This window comes from Mytilus galloprovincialis, chromosome 1 (assembly GCF_965363235.1).
Source record: "Mytilus galloprovincialis chromosome 1, xbMytGall1.hap1.1, whole genome shotgun sequence".
NCBI classification, from domain to species: Eukaryota; Metazoa; Mollusca; class Bivalvia; order Mytilida; family Mytilidae; genus Mytilus; species Mytilus galloprovincialis.
In genome coordinates this window covers 7,090,703-7,111,460 of record NC_134838.1, presented here as the reverse complement: position 1 = coordinate 7,111,460, position 20,758 = coordinate 7,090,703, and the positions used below count along the sequence as shown (strand labels likewise).

General features: G+C 31.8%; 2 protein-coding genes across 6 annotated transcripts in view; one reads left to right on the top strand and one right to left on the bottom strand.

The window, feature by feature from the left end:
* Positions 1 to 407: 407 nt before the first annotated feature.
* On the bottom strand, positions 408 to 17,838 carry LOC143064324 (coiled-coil domain-containing protein 130 homolog). Its single transcript, XM_076237082.1, has 7 exons — positions 17,739 to 17,838; positions 14,861 to 14,994; positions 6,361 to 6,535; positions 5,879 to 5,963; positions 4,748 to 4,920; positions 3,853 to 3,991; positions 408 to 957 (listed from the first exon to the last, which is right to left on the bottom strand). Exons 1-7 carry the CDS (start codon positions 17,739 to 17,741, stop codon positions 425 to 427), a joined length of 1,242 nt encoding a protein of 413 aa, XP_076093197.1. The 5' UTR covers positions 17,742 to 17,838; the 3' UTR covers positions 408 to 424.
* A 158-nt stretch (positions 17,839 to 17,996) lies between these two features.
* The window catches only part of LOC143064295 (glycogen debranching enzyme-like), a 49,949-nt gene continuing 47,187 nt past the window's right edge, over positions 17,997 to 20,758 (top strand). For 4 of the 5 annotated variants that reach the window (XM_076237036.1, XM_076237059.1, XM_076237051.1 and 1 more), the window contains exons 1-3: positions 17,997 to 18,131; positions 19,278 to 19,391; positions 19,703 to 19,925. In XM_076237036.1, the coding sequence (XP_076093151.1) occupies positions 19,313 to 19,391; positions 19,703 to 19,925 (302 nt within the window). In that variant the 5' untranslated portion in view covers positions 17,997 to 18,131; positions 19,278 to 19,312. The remainder of the gene's footprint in view (positions 18,132 to 19,277; positions 19,392 to 19,702; positions 19,926 to 20,758) is intronic. The other variant, XM_076237044.1, reaches the window with a different exon arrangement.

Genomic DNA, 20,758 nt, shown 5'->3' with positions numbered 1-20,758 from the left:
TGAGAGCACTAACGATTCAATTTTCCATATTATTAATGTTTCTCCGGGGAAAAACTCTTTTTAAAAAATAATAAATCGGCACTGATTTTCAAACTCATTCAAGACATTGCTGATACATGTATAAATCTATAATATAAGTTTTATAAAAAATCTGGCAAGAATTGTACATGTAAGACACTAAACAAGACTGGACAGATGGACATACAATATTTCTATGTCCTCCATTTTGCAGGGACAAAAATTTAAAAGTCTTTGCCAAAGTGAATCATAACAACTTTAAGGCCATTAGAGCAATACTTGTTTCAGTTGGGAAACTTTACTCAAGTGTGGGCCAATCTTATCAATTGTGTGTTGATCTAGTACATCATTTATTGTCATGGGTACAAGGAATAAAATGTAAACACAAATAAAATTAATAATTTATTTATCCTTCTGAAGATTCACTTTCACTGTCAGCATATACTGACACTAAACTAAGAGCACCACTGCTGGTTATTGGACTTTGTAACTTTATCACAGGACTTTTGCAAGTATCTGCTTTAATAATGTTTTTGTCTATATCACAAAATGATTTATAAGAATCAGGACGATTTATAGAATCTTCAGGAACAATATCACTCCCTGTATCTACAAAACCAGTGGTTAAATTTCCATTATCCATTGCCTGTTCAACTGAAATGTCCATACCAACTTTCATCTTTTTAAATTGTGGAGAATCTTCTTCTAAATTGCTTTCCAGTGATCTCTTTTTAACTCCTAACATTTTTCTGATCTGCTTTGATGAATTAGTAGAAGATTTAATCGTGTCAAATGGACTGGTTTTCCTCAATGCAATAGATTTGGCTAAGTTATGTTTGGTATCATTTCCTTTTTGTAGCAAGTCTTCTGTTTTATTTGTTTCAAAAATGGGTCTTGATTCAATTTCTTTCCTTTTCTGTATCTGTTTTTCATCATATTCTGAAATGTTGGAAATAAGTATTAAAACTAATAAAAGTGGTCAAAACACAAACATTAACTAGATTGAAATGTGGGCCCTGCTCTGGTAATGTAATATAATAACTTATGGTAAAAAAATTGTATCTTTACCATAGGACATGGGGTTGACAACTGAAACACAAACTGACAAACTGAAGTTTTTGACCTTAACCTATGAAGTTTTACATAAAATATGACCACGGGAGGGGTCTCTTCCTATATGAAGGTATATACAGATTGAAATAAACAATAAATTTCCCCATAGGCGACAATGATAGCCATTTTTGAGATAGACTTTAGAAAGTTGATTTTTTTAACGAAACCTTGCTAGAATTACAGAAAAATTATTTGGACAGTATTTTTTGGTCCAAAAAATATAGGTTCGCGATGCTTTTCTTTACATATTTTGTACTTATCTCCCAATCCTATCAATTTTGCACTTAAAAATACATGTCTCGTCCTAGCGTTGAAAAGACATCTAATTTCCGTTAGGGCTAAGGAAAATAATTTGTTTGGCCTATGATAAAATGCAGAATGCACAAAGTCTCTAATAATACAAAATAACAGGCGCACATATCAACCAACCAGGATTAGCCATACTCTTAATTCTGAATACAATGTTATGCTCATAAAATGGCTGCACCCCAAAAATCTAATGGTGTATTGTAACCTACAGATGTGCCGCTGAAATGGGTCCCTTTTTTGACACATCAAATATATCAATGGGTTGCTATTTCATCAAGGTAATATGTCAACGGGTCAATAATTTTCAACTTTCGATTATATTTTTGTATAAATGTCGTATTAATCGTTTAAAATCAAGTCCAGATGTAAAAAATGTAATATGCGATAGCTGAGGTATCTATGAATGGGTTATGATTTTGCCATGAAATATGTTTATGGGTTAGGATTTCACAAGACTATAATATATTAATGGGGCTATTTTTGAAATCCCAACTGCACATCGGTACCCAAAAATCCATGTTGTGACAGTAGGCCTAAGTCTCAGTAGTCCACTTTATATAATCTTACTTTCAGTAGGTCTAAGTCTCAGTAGCCCACTTTATATAATCTTACTCTGAGTAGGTCTAAGTCTCAGTAGCCCACTTTATATAATCTTACTTTCAGTAGGTCTAAGTCTCAGTAGCCCACTTTATATAATCTTACTTTCTGTAGGTCTAAGTCTCAGTAGCCCACTTTATATAATCTTACTTTCAGAAGGTCTAAGTCTCAGTAGCCCACTTTATATAATCTTACTTTCAGTAGGTCTAAGTCTCAGTAGCCCACTTTATATAATCTTACTTTCAGAAGGTCTAAGTCTCAATAGTCCACTTTATATAATCTTACTTTCAGTAGGTCTAAGTCTCAGTAGCCCACTTTATATAATCTTACTTTCAGAAGGTCTAAGTTTCAATAGTCCACTTTATATAATCTTACTTTCAGTAGGTCTAAGTCTCAGTAGCCCACTTTATATAATCTTACTTTCAGTAGGTCTACTCTCAATAGCCCACTTTATATAATCTTACTTTCAGTAGGTCTAAGTCTCAGTAGCCCACTTTATATAATCTTACTTTCTGTAGGTCTAAGTCTCAGTAGCCCACTTTATATAATCTTACTTTCAGTAGGTCTAAGTCTCAATAGCCCACTTTATATAATCTTACTTTCAGTAGGTCTAAGTCTCAATAGCCCACTTTATATAATCTTACTTTCAGTAGGTCTAAGTCTCAATAGCCCACTTTATATAATCTTACTTTCAGTAGGTCTAAGTCTCAATAGCCCACTTTATATAATCTTACTTTCAGTAGGTCTAAGTCTCAGTAGCCCACTTTATATAATCTTACTTTCAGTAGGTCTAAGTCTCAATAGCCCACTTTATATAATCTTACTTTCAGTAGGTCTAAGTCTCAGTAGCCCACTTTATATAATCTTACTTTCAGTAGGTCTAAGTCTCAATAGCCCACTTTATATAATCTTACTTTCAGTAGGTGTAAGTCTCAGTAGCCCACTTTATATAATCTTACTTTCAGTAGGTCTAAGTCTCAATAGCCCACTTTATATAATCTTACTTTCAGTAGGTCTAAGTCTCAGTAGCCCACTTTATATAATCTTACTCTGAGTAGGTCTAAGTCTCAGTAGCCCACTTTATATAATCTTACTTTCAGTAGGTCTAAGTCTCAGTAGCCCACTTTATATAATCTTACTTTCTGTAGGTCTAAGTCTCAGTAGCCCACTTTATATAATCTTACTTTCAGAAGGTCTAAGTCTCAGTAGCCCACTTTATATAATCTTACTTTCAGTAGGTCTAAGTCTCAGTAGCCCACTTTATATAATCTTACTTTCAGAAGGTCTAAGTCTCAATAGTCCACTTTATATAATCTTACTTTCAGTAGGTCTAAGTCAAAAGTGTAGCCCACTTTATATAATCTTACTTTCAGAAGGTCTAAGTCTCAATAGCCCACTTTATATAATCTTACTTTCAGTAGGTCTAAGTCTCAGTAGCCCACTTTATATAATCTTACTTTCAGTAGGTCTACTCTCAATAGCCCACTTTATATAATCTTACTTTCAGTAGGTCTAAGTCTCAGTAGCCCACTTTATATAATCTTACTTTCAGAAGGTCTAAGTTTCAATAGTCCACTTTATATAATCTTACTTTCAGTAGGTCTAAGTCTCAGTAGCCCACTTTATATAATCTTACTTTCAGTAGGTCTACTCTCAATAGCCCACTTTATATAATCTTACTTTCAGTAGGTCTAAGTCTCAGTAGCCCACTTTATATAATCTTACTTTCTGTAGGTCTAAGTCTCAGTAGCCCACTTTATATAATCTTACTTTCAGTAGGTCTAAGTCTCAATAGCCCACTTTATATAATCTTACTTTCTGTAGGTCTAAGTCTCAGTAGCCCAGCAAGTTTCTTATCTTCGTCTGTTTCCTTCACCAGTGAGATGTCAAGGGATGATTTTAATAATAATTCTTTATCTACCTCTTCTGTTACTTTAATTGCTTTCTTCTCATTCTACAACATATGTTATTTACTGCATCAAAACCTGAGTTAAGAGATGTAGGGTCTAATTCAATGAGGCAGCTCCAAGTCAACATAAGCTGCAGAAATTCATAAACTGCCACAACATGTCTAATTACTAATAGGTTTTTGAAAAATAAGACCTAGGCATATTCATGGATATTTATGTATATGGACTTCAAAGGCAAATGTGTGATAAAGCCACTTTTTAGTTGAAATTTTATAAAGAAAACATAAAAAGTATAATACATCTCCAATAACATCCTCAAGGGTTTACAAGACATTATGTCACATAGATCTGTCAGATATTGGTATTTTCATCTTAATTTTTTCTTTAGGATATCAGTCACCAAACATTTTTCAAATAAAGCTAGGTTTTACTATAAGTATTAAATATACTTAACCATGTAAATTATAAATGTATGTCAGGTCAATGTAAGGTGAACTCTGCCAGAAAGATATATGTGTTCTTTACATTTTATTCATCAAGTATAGTTGCTACATTGCTTATAGTATCTGAGAAATAGACCTTTCCACAAAACATATTGTTGACCCAAGGAGAAGAGACATGTACACCTTACAACCATTTCATATAGCAAATATACTTGATCTAACTTAGATGTAACTGTAAGCCTTGGCTACTTAAGAAAACATTTCTTTATGTAAATATAAAATATTGATCCATAGCCAATATCAAGCAAATCTTGGACTTAAAAACAAGTTCTTGAATTACAATAATAATCATAATACCCTAAATTTTTCTCTAGCTATTTTGTTAATTATATAGTCATCTTTATACTGGTTTCGTTCATCAGCTATTTGTCCTATTGTTTTAATAACAGATTTTCCTCTTTGTTTATCATCTGAACCATGTTCAAGTTTGTACATAGAATCTGTAGCTAGTTTCTTCTGTGTTGCTTTATCTGGAAAAGAAAGATATCATTTTTTTTTTCAGTAACATTTATTGACGCACACTCTTTTAATTAATTTACTGATTGTTGGTGTCTAGCGCCACTTTCAGATCTATTGGCTATATCATGGCAGTTAGTTTTTATTGGTTGAGGAAGCCGGAGTTCCTGGAGAGAACCACAGACTGTTGACAGGAAGCACTTGCTCTGTTGGCTATATCATGGTGGTTAGTTTTTATTGATGGAGGAAGCCGGAGTTCCTGGAGAGAGCCAGAGACTGTTGACAGGAAGCACTTGCTCTGTTGGCTATATCATGGTGGTTAGTTTTTATTGATGGAGGAAGCCAGAGTTCCTGGACAGAACAACAGACTGTTGACAGGAAGCACTTGCTCTGCACAAGGTTAGAACTCAAACCTTAGTGATGACAGGATAGTGCCTTTTCCTGTTTGTTATCAAAATAATCACTGACATGGAGTTTTTTTAATAGCTGTTTGAATATTAAATGAAGCTGTATGTCTTTTGCAGTTTTTTTGAAGGCCTTCTTCAATTGGTTTAAGACCTACAGAATTTTAAATCATATTAAACATAATTTACCATTTATCAAACCGTTTGTGACTATGAAAGTTTTTCGTTCAGTTTTACAACATTTTTTCCCTTTGACAGTATCAGGATTTTTAAAGAAATAAAATGGGTTTGTTGAAGACTGTACTTCAACCTTTAATGGTTTACTTTTATAAATTGTGACTTGGATGGACAGTTATCTCATTGGCACTCATACCTCATCTTCTAATATCTATCGTAAAACCGTGGTTTGAATTTAAAGGTAAATGGACATGACTGCAATCCTTCCAAGTAACTAGAAGTAAGTGCCACACTTTTTGTTTTCTTTATGTTAATTACTTTGTTTTAAAGTCAATAATAATTATGACAGTTTCATTTGTGGAAGAAATCTGAGTTTCTATGTACAACCTACCTTCTGGAACAATCTGTTCATTATCTTTTGGATCCCATCTTTGTTCCTTCCTTCTGGCACCACATAAGATTACATAGTCATGGTTCTTGGAAGAAAGAAATACGTCTCAAATTACCTTGCTCTAAAATTCATTTAATACATTCAAGAGATAACAAATTTCAAGCTTCATTTAAGATGTATTCCCATATTGTGCCAATATTTCATTTTTATGTCGCTAACTTTTGATAAATCAAAACATTAATTGTGGAACATAACATGCAGAAGAAGATATTTTTTTTCATATTTCAAAACGATTTTTATGAGACAGAAAATGATAATAATTTCTAAATGAAACACAAGTTCACATATATGGGGTTTTTCACTTTTAAAAGTCAGCAACATATATACATTTGTACCTCTCTATTTATTAAAATTAAGATTGATACTTTATTGCAAAGCCTTTAGGAGATAAAATCTTTCCCAGAATCAGCTGGTGATATTACCTTAGGATCTGTCTGTATTTCAAAGTAGTTGTCACAAAGATGGCATTTCATCCTGAACTTGTAGATGGGGGTCGTGTAGTAATTTCCAACTTTTGACTTTTCTGCATTGTACCTTACACCCATTCCAACAGGACTGTTACAACCACCACACCAAATATTATATGGCAACTCAAATCTGCAAGTATAAACAAATTATTCAGGGTTTTATTTTTTTTCAAACTTAAATTATATTTTATGGTCAAACAAATGCAAACTTTTATGGTTCAATAGTAGATACTAGTCTAGTGTTTTAGGATAGTAAAAACTGTTTCCATAATCAATAACTACATTGTATGATAAAATTCTGAAGACATGACAATGAAAGTATTTTTAACTAGTTTAACATTAGTATAACATAATATAGTAAAACAATAAAGACAACAACACCCATCAATTACCGCATGGTAAGAGTTTATTCTGGTCGACATGTTTCGCCAAAAAGGGTGGTGTCTTCAGGACAATATTACACATGAAATCAAACAGTGAAGTACAAATTTTGCGGTTGTGTGGTTCGCCGAACAAAAGAGGTTGTTATGACAACCTTATAGATATAAATAGAAAGTGAAAGTAAAATAAGAATATAGTATAGTTAAATAGTAGTGTTGTCAAATCGTACACTTTTGCCTAACCGGTTACTCGGACAATCGTTCGACCGATTAACCGGTTAACCGGTATAGTTCAGATTGGGGTTTGAAAGCCTTATCACTAGTACCCTACACATAGATATAAGATGTAGTATGAGTGTCAATTTGACAACCTTTCATCCAAGTCATACATTTACGCTTTTAAAATTTAATATTGTCCTTTTGGCATTATACGGCTTGCTTTGAGGATTCCTGGCGAAGTTTGATCTTTAATAATCAGATGCACCGTATCAACTATAGCGTATGTACCAACTTAAGATTGAACCAGGTGCTCCGCAGGGCGCAGCTTTATACAACCGCAGAGGTCGAACCCTGAACAGTTGGGGCAAGTATGGACAAAACATTCAAGCGTGATACAGCTCTGAATTTGGATTGTGATCAAATTTTTGACATTACATGGTTTTTTTTTACACAAAACAAATGTCAAGATTTTACAAATCAATTAAAGATTTCTTCTTCAAACTTTTTAAATCTAAAATTAAATAGTTGACACAGCATAGGTTTCTGACACAGAATGAATGTGGTCTAATGAACTTAAAAGTTTTTTTTTTGCCTTTGAGCAATTCACTATGCTGTTGAATATTAATCCTCTCAAAAAAATGTTTGAAGAAATTTTCTTTTTATTTATGAAATCTGAAATGAGAAAAATTTAACCCCCCCCCCCCCTTTTTTTTCACATCCCCGCTTCCCTTTTTCCAAAACTGATATTAATTCAAATTTCTAATGGAGTTTGCAACAATAACTACTCTTTTAAATACATCATAAAATATTAAAATGTAAAATAAAGTGTTTGTTATCACTGAATGGTAAAGATTGGTTGGTAGTAAAAGTGAATATACATTGTTTATTGTATAAAACAATAAAAAAACTTCATCAGCAACATTTTATATTGGTAAATTTCCAATGAAGTTATTTACATAAAGTTATTGGCAAATAAAAATAGAAAATGACATCATAGTCATGTCTGGCAAATGTCCAACATACATTATCTAAAAACATTTTAGATAAGATAAGGAAAAAAAGCTTCATCAGCAACATTTTATATTGGCAAATTTCCAATGAAGTTATTTACATAAAGTTATTGGCAAATAAAAATAGAAAATAACATCATAGTCATGTCTGGCAAATTTCCAACATATATTATCAACTACTATTCTATACAAAGAAAGATAACTCCAATTGAAAATTAATTGCTATTGCACAATATTGTGCAATTAGATATTTTTTGCTATTGTGCAATACTGTGCAATTGAAAATTTCTTGCTATTGCACAATACTTGATATGGAATCCTGATTTGGACCAACTTGAAAACTGGGCCCATAATCAAAAATCAAAGTACATATTTAGATAAAGCATATCAAATAAGCCCAAGAATTTAATTTTTGTTAAAATCAAACTTAGTTTAATTTTGGACCCTTTGGACCTTAATGTAGACCAATTTGAAAACTGGACCAAAAATTAAGAATCTACATACACAGTTAGATTTGGCATATCAAAGAATCCCAATTATTCAATTTTTGATGAAAACAAACAAAGTTTAATTTTGGACCCCAATTTGGACTAACTTGAAAACTAGGCCAATAATTAACCAGGTGCTCCGCAGGGCGCAGCTTTATACGACCGCAGAGGTCGAACCCTGAACAGTTGGGGCAAGTATGGACAAAACATTCAAGCGTGATACAGCTCTGAATTTGGATTGTGATCAAATTTTTGACATTACATGGTTTTTTTTACACAAAACAAATGTCAAGATTTTACAAATCAATTAAAGATTTCTTCTTATTTAAATCTAAAATTAAATAGTTGACACAGCATAGGTTTCTGACACAGAATGAATGTGGTCTAATGAACTTAAAAGTTTTTTTTTGCCTTTGAGCAATTCACTATGCTGTTGAATATTAATCCTCTCAAAAAAATGTTTGAAGAAATTTTCTTTTTATTTATGAAATCTGAAATGAGAAAAATTTAAACCCCCCCCCCTTTTTTCACATCCCCGTTTCCCTTTTTCCAAAACTGATATCAATTCAAATTTCTAATGGAGTTTGCAACAATAACTACTCTTTTAAATACATCATAAAATATTAAAATGTAAAATAAAGTGCTTGTTATCACTGAATGGTAAAGATTGGTTGGTAGTAAAAGTGAATATACATTGTTTATTGTATAAAACAATAAAAAAAACTTCATCAGCAACATTTTATATTGGTAAATTTCCAATGAAGTTATTTACATAAAGTTATTGGCAAATAAAAATAGAAAATGACATCATAGTCATGTCTGGCAAATGTCCAACATACATTATCTAAAAACATTTTAGATAAGATAAGGAAAAAAAGCTTCATCAGCAACATTTTATATTGGCAAATTTCCAATGAAGTTATTTACATAAAGTTATTGGCAAATAAAAATAGAAAATAACATCATAGTCATGTCTGGCAAATTTCCAACATATATTATCAACTACTATTCTATACAAAGAAAGATAACTCCAATTGAAAATTAATTGCTATTGCACAATATTGTGCAATTAGATATTTCTTGCTATTGTGCAATACTGTGCAATTGAAAATTTCTTGCTATTGCACAATACTTGATATGGAATCCTGATTTGGACCAACTTGAAAACTGGGCCCATAATCAAAAATCAAAGTACATATTTAGATAAAGCATATCAAATAAGCCCAAGAATTTAATTTTTGTTAAAATCAAACTTAGTTTAATTTTGGACCCTTTGGACCTTAATGTAGACCAATTTGAAAACTGGACCAAAAATTAAGAATCTACATACACAGTTAGATTTGGCATATCAAAGAATCCCAATTATTCAATTTTTGATGAAAACAAACAAAGTTTAATTTTGGACCCCAATTTGGACTAACTTGAAAACTAGGCCAATAATTAACCAGGTGCTCCGCAGGGCGCAGCTTTATACGACCGCAGAGGTCGAACCCTGAACAGTTGGGGCAAGTATGGACAAAACATTCAAGCGTGATACAGCTCTGAATTTGGATTGTGATCAAATTTTTGACATTACATGGTTTTTTTTACACAAAACAAATGTCAAGATTTTACAAATCAATTAAAGATTTCTTCTTATTTAAATCTAAAATTAAATAGTTGACACAGCATAGGTTTCTGACACAGAATGAATGTGGTCTAATGAACTTAAAAGTTTTTTTTTTGCCTTTGAGCAATTCACTATGCTGTTGAATATTAATTCTCTCAAAAAAATGTTTGAAGAAATTTTCTTTTTATTTATGAAATCTGAAATGAGAAAAATTTAAACCCCCCCCCCCCCCCCCTTTTTTCACATCCCCGTTTCCCTTTTTCCAAAACTGATATCAATTCAAATTTCTAATGGAGTTTGCAACAATAACTACTCTTTTAAATACATCATAAAATATTAAAATGTAAAATAAAGTGCTTGTTATCACTGAATGGTAAAGATTGGTTGGTAGTAAAAGTGAATATACATTGTTTATTGTATAAAACAATAAAAAAAACTTCATCAGTAACATTTTATATTGGCAAATTTCCAATGAAGTTATTTACATAAAGTTATTGGCAAATAAAAATAGAAAATGACATCATAGTCATGTCTGGCAAATTTCCAACATACATTATCTAAAACATTTTAGATAAGATAAGGAAAAAAAGCTTCATCAGCAACATTTTATATTGGCAAATTTCCAATGAAGTTATTTACATAAAGTTATTGGCAAATAAAAATAGAAAATAACATCATAGTCATGTCTGGCAAATTTCCAACATATATTATCAACTACTATTCTATACAAAGAAAGATAACTCCAATTGAAAATTAATTGCTATTGCACAATATTGTGCAATTAGATATTTCTTGCTATTGTGCAATACTGTGCAATTGAAAATTTCTTGCTATTGCACAATACTTGATATGGAATCCTGATTTGGACCAACTTGAAAACTGGGCCCATAATCAAAAATCAAAGTACATATTTAGATAAAGCATATCAAATAAGCCCAAGAATTTAATTTTTGTTAAAATCAAACTTAGTTTAATTTTGGACCCTTTGGACCTTAATGTAGACCAATTTGAAAACTGGACCAAAAATTAAGAATCTACATACACAGTTAGATTTGGCATATCAAAGAATCCCAATTATTCAATTTTTGATGAAAACAAACAAAGTTTAATTTTGGACCCCAATTTGGACTAACTTGAAAACTAGGCCAATAATTAACCAGGTGCTCCGCAGGGCGCAGCTTTATACGACCGCAGAGGTCGAACCCTGAACAGTTGGGGCAAGTATGGACAAAACATTCAAGCGTGATACAGCTCTGAATTTGGATTGTGATCAAATTTTTGACATTACATGGTTTTTTTTACACAAAACAAATGTCAAGATTTTACAAATCAATTAAAGATTTCTTCTTATTTAAATCTAAAATTAAATAGTTGACACAGCATAGGTTTCTGACACAGAATGAATGTGGTCTAATGAACTTAAAAGTTTTTTTTTTGCCTTTGAGCAATTCACTATGCTGTTGAATATTAATCCTCTCAAAAAAATGTTTGAAGAAATATTCTTTTTATTTATGAAATCTGAAATGAGAAAAATTTAACCCCCCCCCCCCTTTTTTCACATCCCCGTTTCCCTTTTTCCAAAACTGATATCAATTCAAATTTCTAATGGAGTTTGCAACAATAACTACTCTTTTAAATACATCATAAAATATTAAAATGTAAAATAAAGTGCTTGTTATCACTGAATGGTAAAGATTGGTTGGTAGTAAAAGTGAATATACATTGTTTATTGTATAAAACAATAAAAAAAACTTCATCAGTAACATTTTATATTGGCAAATTTCCAATGAAGTTATTTACATAAAGTTATTGGCAAATAAAAATAGAAAATGACATCATAGTCATGTCTGGCAAATTTCCAACATACATTATCTAAAACATTTTAGATAAGATAAGGAAAAAAAGCTTCATCAGCAACATTTTATATTGGCAAATTTCCAATGAAGTTATTTACATAAAGTTATTGGCAAATAAAAATAGAAAATAACATCATAGTCATGTCTGGCAAATTTCCAACATATATTATCAACTACTATTCTATACAAAGAAAGATAACTCCAATTGAAAATTAATTGCTATTGCACAATATTGTGCAATTAGATATTTCTTGCTATTGTGCAATACTGTGCAATTGAAAATTTCTTGCTATTGCACAATACTTGATATGGAATCCTGATTTGGACCAACTTGAAAACTGGGCCAATAATCAAAAATCAAAGTACATATTTAGATAAAGCATATCAAATAAGCCCAAGAATTTAATTTTTGTTAAAATCAAACTTAATTTAATTTTGGACCCTTTGGACCTTAATGTAGACCAATTTGAAAACTGGACCAAAAATTAAGAATCTACATACACAGTTAGATTTGGCATATCAAAGAACCCATTTATTCAATTTTTGATGAAATCAAACAAAGTTTAATTTTGGACCCCCATTTGGACCAACTTGAAAACTAGGCCAATAATTAAAAATCTAAGTACATTTTTAAATTCAGCATATCAAAGAACCCCAAGGATTCAATTTTTGTTAAAATCAAACTAAGTTTAATTTTGGACCCTTTGGACCTTAATGTAGACCAATTTGAAAACGGGACCAAAAATTAAGAATCTACATACATAGTTAGATTCGGCATATCAAAGAATACCAATTATTCAATTTTTGATGAAATCACACAAAGTTCAATTTTGGGCCCCTTATTCCTAAACTGTTAGGACCAAAACTCCCAAAATCAAACCCAACCTTCCTTTTATGGTCATAAACCTTGTGTTTAAATTTCATAGATTTCTATTTACTTATACTAAAGTTATTGTGCGAAAACCAAGAATAATGCTTATTTGTGCCCTTTTTTGGCCCTTAATTCCTAAACTGTTGGAACCAAAACCCCCAAAATCAATCCCAACCTTCCTTTTGTGGTCATAAACCTTGTGTCAAAATTTCATAGATTTCTATTTACTTATACTAAAGTTATTGTGCGAAAACCAAGAATAATGCTTATTTGGGCCCTTTTTTGGCCCTTAATTCCTAAACTGTTGGAACCAAAACCCCCAAAATCAATCCCAACCTTCCTTTTGTGGTCATAAACCTTGTGTCAAAATTTCATAGATTTCTATTCACTTAAACTAAAGTTATAGTGCGAAAACCAAGAAAATGCTTATTTGGGCCCTTTTTGGCCCCTAATTCCTAAAATGTTGGGACCAAAACTTTCAAAATCAATACCAACCTTCCTTTTGTGGTCATAAACCTTGTGTTAAAATTTCATAGATTTCCATTCACTTTTACTAAAGTTAGAGTGCGAAAACTAAAAGTATTCGGACGACGGACGACGACGCCGACGCCAACGTGATAGCAATATACGACGAAAAATTTTTCAAATTTTGCGGTCGTATAAAAATGAAATAAAACTTCTATATCTCGTAGGATTGAATATGTCTGAAACCGATTATTCTTTTCTTTTCTCTTGTTGTCTCCGAAAATAATGTGGAGTGGTTCAATTTGAAATGATTAATTATAAAAAAGAAGATGTGGTATGATTGCCAATGAGACAATTTTCCACAAGAGACCAAAATGACACAGAAATTAATAACTATAAGGCACCGTACGACCTGTTTCTTTGCTTTGTTTGCTTGTTTCTTTAAGCATGTTACTCGTACTATCACGTATTCATTGAGAACATTCACATTGGTTTGCATTTCACAATTTTTAGTAAGCAATTCGTTTCAAGTTAGACTACGCCTTGCACGACGGAGGTTGCACATTAAGATGTAGGTCTACACAAAATTAGATTAAAAACGAACTTTAAAATTTAATCGCATTACTGATTTAAAGTTACTGTTAAAAAAACATGTAAACTAATTATGTTTCTTTTAGATCCTGCCCCAAGCTGAGAGACAAGTTCTAATTAATTTTATGTTTTTAGGATTAACAATAACAATCAATATACTGGATAATTGATCTGTCTAATTAATTAACACGACGACAATTTTTAAATAAAACATAACTATTTAATGATTTCTATACAAATATATCAAATCTACCAAAATTGAAAAAAGTCCGGTTAACCGGTTAGCGATTTTGGTATTCGGTCGTTCGAACGGTTAACCGGTTAACCGGTTAACCGTTGACAACACTATTAAATAGTCAATAAAGTTATTAATGATGTGGTTAGCTGCTATTCTTACACGTCTGTGTAGTTGTTCTCATGGAGGTTTCTAGTGGTAATATTGTAGAAATGATGAAAGCAGATCATAAAATGTCAGTTCATTTCAAAATAGGACAACACTCCACTGGCCATCCCGTACCAAATTAACTGGCTTCGCTCTAAGGGAGGTACTGCTTCCAATTGTATTGGTGATAGGGTGAAGTGTATGATTGCCGCAATTTTCAAAGGTGGATCCTGTCGGATGCAGGGGTTCACAGTAAAAAAGTAAACTTGAATTTGAACAAGGTGAACCAACACCTGAAGTGGTTATCCTGCGGTTGGGTAATATTGGGTGGTTCACCTTGTTCAAATTAGTATAACATGTTTAAATTGTAGCTTGCTTGCTTTAATCCTTGCAGTACATCAGCAGATAACATCTTTCTGTCAAACAATTTTTACTTAAGTCATTTTTTTATATGGTTTTTGTCAACTTGCTAAAAAGTACTGAGCCAAAAGCCTTTGGAACTTTACTTAAATGTGCATCTCAATCAATGATCGCAATTTATACAAATTCTTAAAATTAGTGTAAAAAGAATATAAATATCAAACCTGATAACAAGGATTCCTTGACCAAGTTTTTTAGCCCTGTCTCGTAGTGGATGTTGACCAAAATGCTTATTAACAGAACCTTTAGAAGGATCCCAGTCTGGTGGATAATATTTGTTGACAGATTTTCTTTCTGCCTGTAATTGAAAAATTTGTTTTCTTATTATCAGATACATGAAATATTGACATGTATAACATATTGTACATGAAAGATCTATTAAATTATCATTCAAAGTTTTCTTTAATTCAAATGTTACTTTAATTAAAGAGTTTTGTGTGACAAGGTAAGATTTAAAAATTTTATGCTGTATGTTATAACCTGCACACCCATGTGATTTTTCTTTGTTGACAATTGCAGTGATTTTCCTGCCTTTAAAAACCCTGATGATATATAATGATATATATATCAAAATGTACTAAGAAAGAAAAAAAATAACCTCATTAAAATGTTGGCCCCAACCCTACCTATCCAGAAAATAGCTGGCTTCTCAAAATCTTTTATTGTCCTGATGTGAAAATATATTTTTTTATTTAGATAGGCATGAAGACTTATAAACATTAATACTTAAATTTCTCTTTGCCAAAAAAAGAAAAGAAAATGCCTACCTACCTACCCACTGTCTCGATGTTGCCTAGGGTTTGGGCAAACCGAAATATATTTTTAAGTGTGACCCTAAGGCCCCAGCCCCATAGTTAATATTAATTGTATTCAAGATGTTACCATTTTATTCTACCTTTCAAATAAACCTTTTTTTAAAATTGCCCAATATCACAGTGGTTGGGTAGAAAATGGATAGACACTGAAGCAGCAGATGACGAGCTTGTTACATAACTTCATAAGTAAACAACTTTAGTTATGCACAGGGTTAGGACGTACAGGATGTAAGATCATGATCCATATATTTCAGTTTCATGACGTCACAGGACACATATCAAAGGAAAGGACAGAGATTTGAGGTTGGACATAGATTGGAATTTAAAAGTTTCACAAGTTACATGAATATTAAATTTATTTTTTGGACTGTTGTTGGGGTTACATTTGTAACACAGCAACAGTTTCCAATTCCCAACATGCAGAACAGAAATTAGGAAAGAATCTTTCTATCCAAGAACAATAAGGGACTGGAACGCACTGCCACTCACCAACACCAGAGTAGGTAGTCAGACTTTCTTGAATGTTTCAAGACTCACCTACATGAGAAGATTTAGACCACAGTCCAGGATGTTTTTAATGGAAGCAGGACAAATCGCCCCACTGGCAAATCGCCCCACACCTAATCGTCCCACTGGCAAATCGCCCACACCTAATCGTCCCACTGGCAAATCGCCCCACTTTTTCACCAACTCGCCCCACTTTAAAAAAAAAACGCCCCAAATTGATTTACCAAATCGCCCCACTTTTTAAAAAATATGTCTGCCAACTCGCCCCACTTTAATGAAAACTAATCTACACAAAATACAAACAAACCGAAAATTTATTTAATTACTATTATTGATATACTGAAATTATAATTCTAAATATAATTTTCGTATTGTTGGAGAATAACTGTATTCTTAAAATTGAGAATGGAAATGGGGAATGTGCCAAAGAGACAACAACCCGACCATAGAAAAAAACAACAACAGAAGGTCACCAACAGGTCTTCAATGTAACGAGAAATTCCCGCACCCGAGGCGTCCTTCAGCTGGCCCCTAAACAAATGTAAGCTTAGTTATTTGCATAACAATTGAAAAGAAACCTGTTAATTGTATCATAATGCAATATATCACAATGATTAAAGGATTTGGATTTCAATTAACAGCAATTTGTTATCATAGCAATTACCGGATTAGTAACCTTGTCCCTGAATTAATATTTTATAATTATATAATAATTTATAATAACATTTGTTGTTGTCACTTGCATGAGACCATTTTTTGTTAAATACGATATTCGCACATGCCTTCCGTTAACTCGATTCATACTTGTACTTTTCATAAGTGGGGCTAGTTGGCATAAATCAATTCATCAGGATTTTTCTATTTTTCACAATTGGGGCGAGTTGACATTCACGTTACCGAAATACTAATACTCACTTCTTACTGCTATTTAAAAAAAAGGAATAATTTACGATGTTTCTATAAGGTTTTCAATGGGATAGCATCTTTTTCCATAAGTGGGGCGAGTTATCATTACTAAATTCATCCTGGTTAATAATATATTAATCTAGATTTTACCGTTTTCCATTAAGTGGGGCGAGTTGGCAGGAGTAATATTAACGGGATTTAACACATTTCACAAGTGGGGCGATTTTTTAAAAAGTGGGGGGATTTGGTAAACCAGTTTGGGGTGGTTTTTTTTGTGGGGCGATTTGGTAAAAAAGTGGTGCGATTAGGTGTGGGGTGATTTGTCATGGATTCTTTTTAACCTCACTGTATATATATATATATATATATATATATACACAATACATATTTCTAATCTCAAACATGAACATGCGCATCCAAAACTGGCAAAATAATCAGTGTATTGATGGTGGTTGCATAATGGTAGAAGAAGGTTAGTCCAAAGTCCCTCCAAATAATTATGACATCTAGAAACTTGTTTTTTTTTTGCTTTGACGTCTTACTGCAACGCATCACGATTATAAATCTGGAATAGGATTAAATCTCATCACTAATATTTAAATTACTAATGACACTATAGTTTATACCAAGGATTTTTATAGTGTCACTATACCAATCCTTATCACATAATCAGTTATCTAAAGACTATACACATTTTTTATCTCATATATTTTTCTCTTGCAGTTCTGTTGGGTGAGAAAATTTGTCCCACCCTCTTTAGTTCCTTTGTTTAACGGTATATTACATATAAATGTATAACATTATTTGATTTTACCATTTTTTTAAATGAAGGTACTCGATTTCAAGCAAAATAGTTGGTGAAAATGAAAATGAGACGTTTTTGTAGTAACACATCAGTTACGTCCCTTAATATATATTTTTGTTTCGGATATTATTCTGAAATTTTATGAATAATATTATTCTAAAATAAATAATGTTGCTACATAAATTAAAAAATAAAAAGTAAATATTGGACATAACAAATTCTAAAATATATATTCTCTTTAGATTACCTGTTCATTATTTTCGAACTAATTCAGACGACCTTGAAGCTGAGGGTTAACAGGTCAAAGTTAGGTCAGGTTTGGCAGACGAATTTATCAAAGTGTGGAAAACTTAGTGACAAACCAACTTACCTAGGAATACATTATAATGTAAAGACATTTTTGTGAGTATTTTCCCACAAGGGTATATCTAATGTTCTGAGGTACTGTGCTAAAAAAAAAGACATCCTGTTTGAGGGATTTTGCGTTTCCAAATAATAGGAAGCGACGAAGCAGCGCATCTATTTTAGGTGGGCAAATATCCACTTATTGATATGGGACGAGCTCTGACGTCCCACGGCCCCAGCTTGTCTGGCAAAACAGTCGTTGGACGTCAGAGTAATCTGGGATGTATATTTGGTCAGTCTGTTTTTTTCTGTCTCCTGTGTCCATATTTCACCCTTCCCATTTTTATTTTCCTCATTTTGACCTTTTTGATTTTTTTAAGGACGAAAAAAAAAAAAAAAAAATCCAAATGATGAAATGGAAATATGAAATGTCAAAAAAGAACACAGACAAATTATTCTGTCTACCTAAGCAGGTGAACTAGGGAATTACAAAATGTACCAGTACTTCTTTAGCTCAGTTGATCAGAGCAATGATTTGAATGTAATTTTCTAATAGTAATAAGAATCATGCTCTCCTGTAACATAAAATCTATTTAGCTAAATAACAAAAAATCAGAACAAGTCATAGATTTTTAAACTGAAATATTGCATTTACATAAAAGACTTCCTGTATCAATGCAGATAAAACCATGACTGGTCTTTTTGACATAGAAACGAATTAATCTTTAATGAATGGCTATTTTCTACATTTTGTATTTTGAATTTATTGAACCATAAAACTAATTTTTGACTTCTTCTTATGTCAAATGTGAAGAGTCAAAAATTAGTCTTATGGTTCAATAAAAACAAAATAAATTATTGCCATTCATTATAAATAAATTTCTATCAAAAATAAGGCTCAAAGAACGTTTTATATTATTTATATAAACAATAACAACGTATACACATGTTGGTGTATGAATACACAACGTCAGAGTGGGCGTGTTGCCATCAAAATTGACAACATTGAAAATAAAACTAATAATTTTAACCAATCAGAAGACAGTTAATACACCAAATTTATTTATTATAGAATAAAATCAGTTTTAGGAGTATAATTAAAGGCCATCTTGCTGCCCCATTTCCACTTTTTTTTTTTATTGAAACCTTATTTACAAATTACATTTTTATATGACAAAGTTTTTCAGTTTTCAACTTTTGTAGCTTTTTAAAGGTAATAGTGGGGAAAGAAACAAATCATGGCTGTGAACCAATCACGTGTGCTGACCCTTCATGGTGGAGAAAACAATGAGTTCAAACTTTACAGGCTGGAGAAAGGTAGGTTCTTTTTATTTAAATTTGTGTAAAGTTCGTCCTGTAAGTATAGTTGACCAAATTCATATACATGTAAAATTCTTAAACTCAAATAGAAAATTTGTTTTTATCATGCAATCATATTTTGAAATTGAGAATGGAAGTGTTGAATGTGTTAAAGAGACAACAATTTACTCAACCAAAGGGCAGAAGGAACATACGAAGGCCGTCAATGGTTCTTCTACACAGCAATTTTGAATTTGTTATTTATAAAATTAATTTTTGAATTACTATGAGTATGAAGGGAAGTTAATTTTTGATTTTTTTTGTATTAGGTTGGACCCTTCGATTTGTCTTGGGTCCGTCACTTCATGCCAGTCCAGTGAGAGTATTCTGTAATCATCCACAAGATAAACATACAAAGTATGACAGAGATACTTACTATGAAGTATATTGGAAGAATTACACTGGTTCTAAGATAGACAGATATGATGTAGTAGCTGATGTACACATTTATATTGCTGGATCCTTTAACTACTATTTTACAGTGGATGACAGGTCAGACTCAGTGATGTAAAAATTATAAATGCTTGGGTATCATCAAAACTATAAATTGTAATCATTATACTTGAAACTTTCAATACATCAAGTGATATTGTTTGCCTTAAATTAGTGGAGAATAAAGCCTTTTACCCCTGGAGAAGAATCCCAATTTGAAAAAAAAATGGCTTAAAATTATTCCCAAAAAGACATTTTTTTCCCCAAACAGTGCAGTCTCAGTAGTAATTGTGCATGAATACAAACTGAAAAACACTCATTTAAACAATTTTCTTGCCTAAAATGACTATATGTGCACATTTGAGGGTCTATTTATTTATCATCACTGACAAAATGGGGTCTTATTTTAAAGCAGGGTTTGACTCTTGAAAATGGGTCTGTAAATTGAAGTTTCAGTCAAATTCATGGTTTATTTTTAACTTCCCAATTTGATGAAAATGACGCATATTTTCCCCAATAAAAAAGGGTAGAGGTAGTTTTGAAAAAAGCCAACAATATCACTGACATCATATATCTCCATTGCCAGATCAATAATTGAAAAAAAGTTTTTTACATTTTTTACAAATTTTTTTGCCAATCCTTTGTATAAAGAAGAGTTAATACATTGTAGCTTTATTCTGGCCCTATAAACTGGCAAAAAAACTACTCAAAGGTATTTTGGCCTATCCTAAACTTGAGAATAACACAGTTTTGTATATTTATAAATGTATCTGAAAGTGTACTATTAAAATTTAACAGCCAGTTTAACCCTTTCCTCCATGGAATTTATTTTCTTACATACTTGATTTGCATAGGATTTTTTTAATAAAAAAAAAATCATCAGGTTTAAAGTA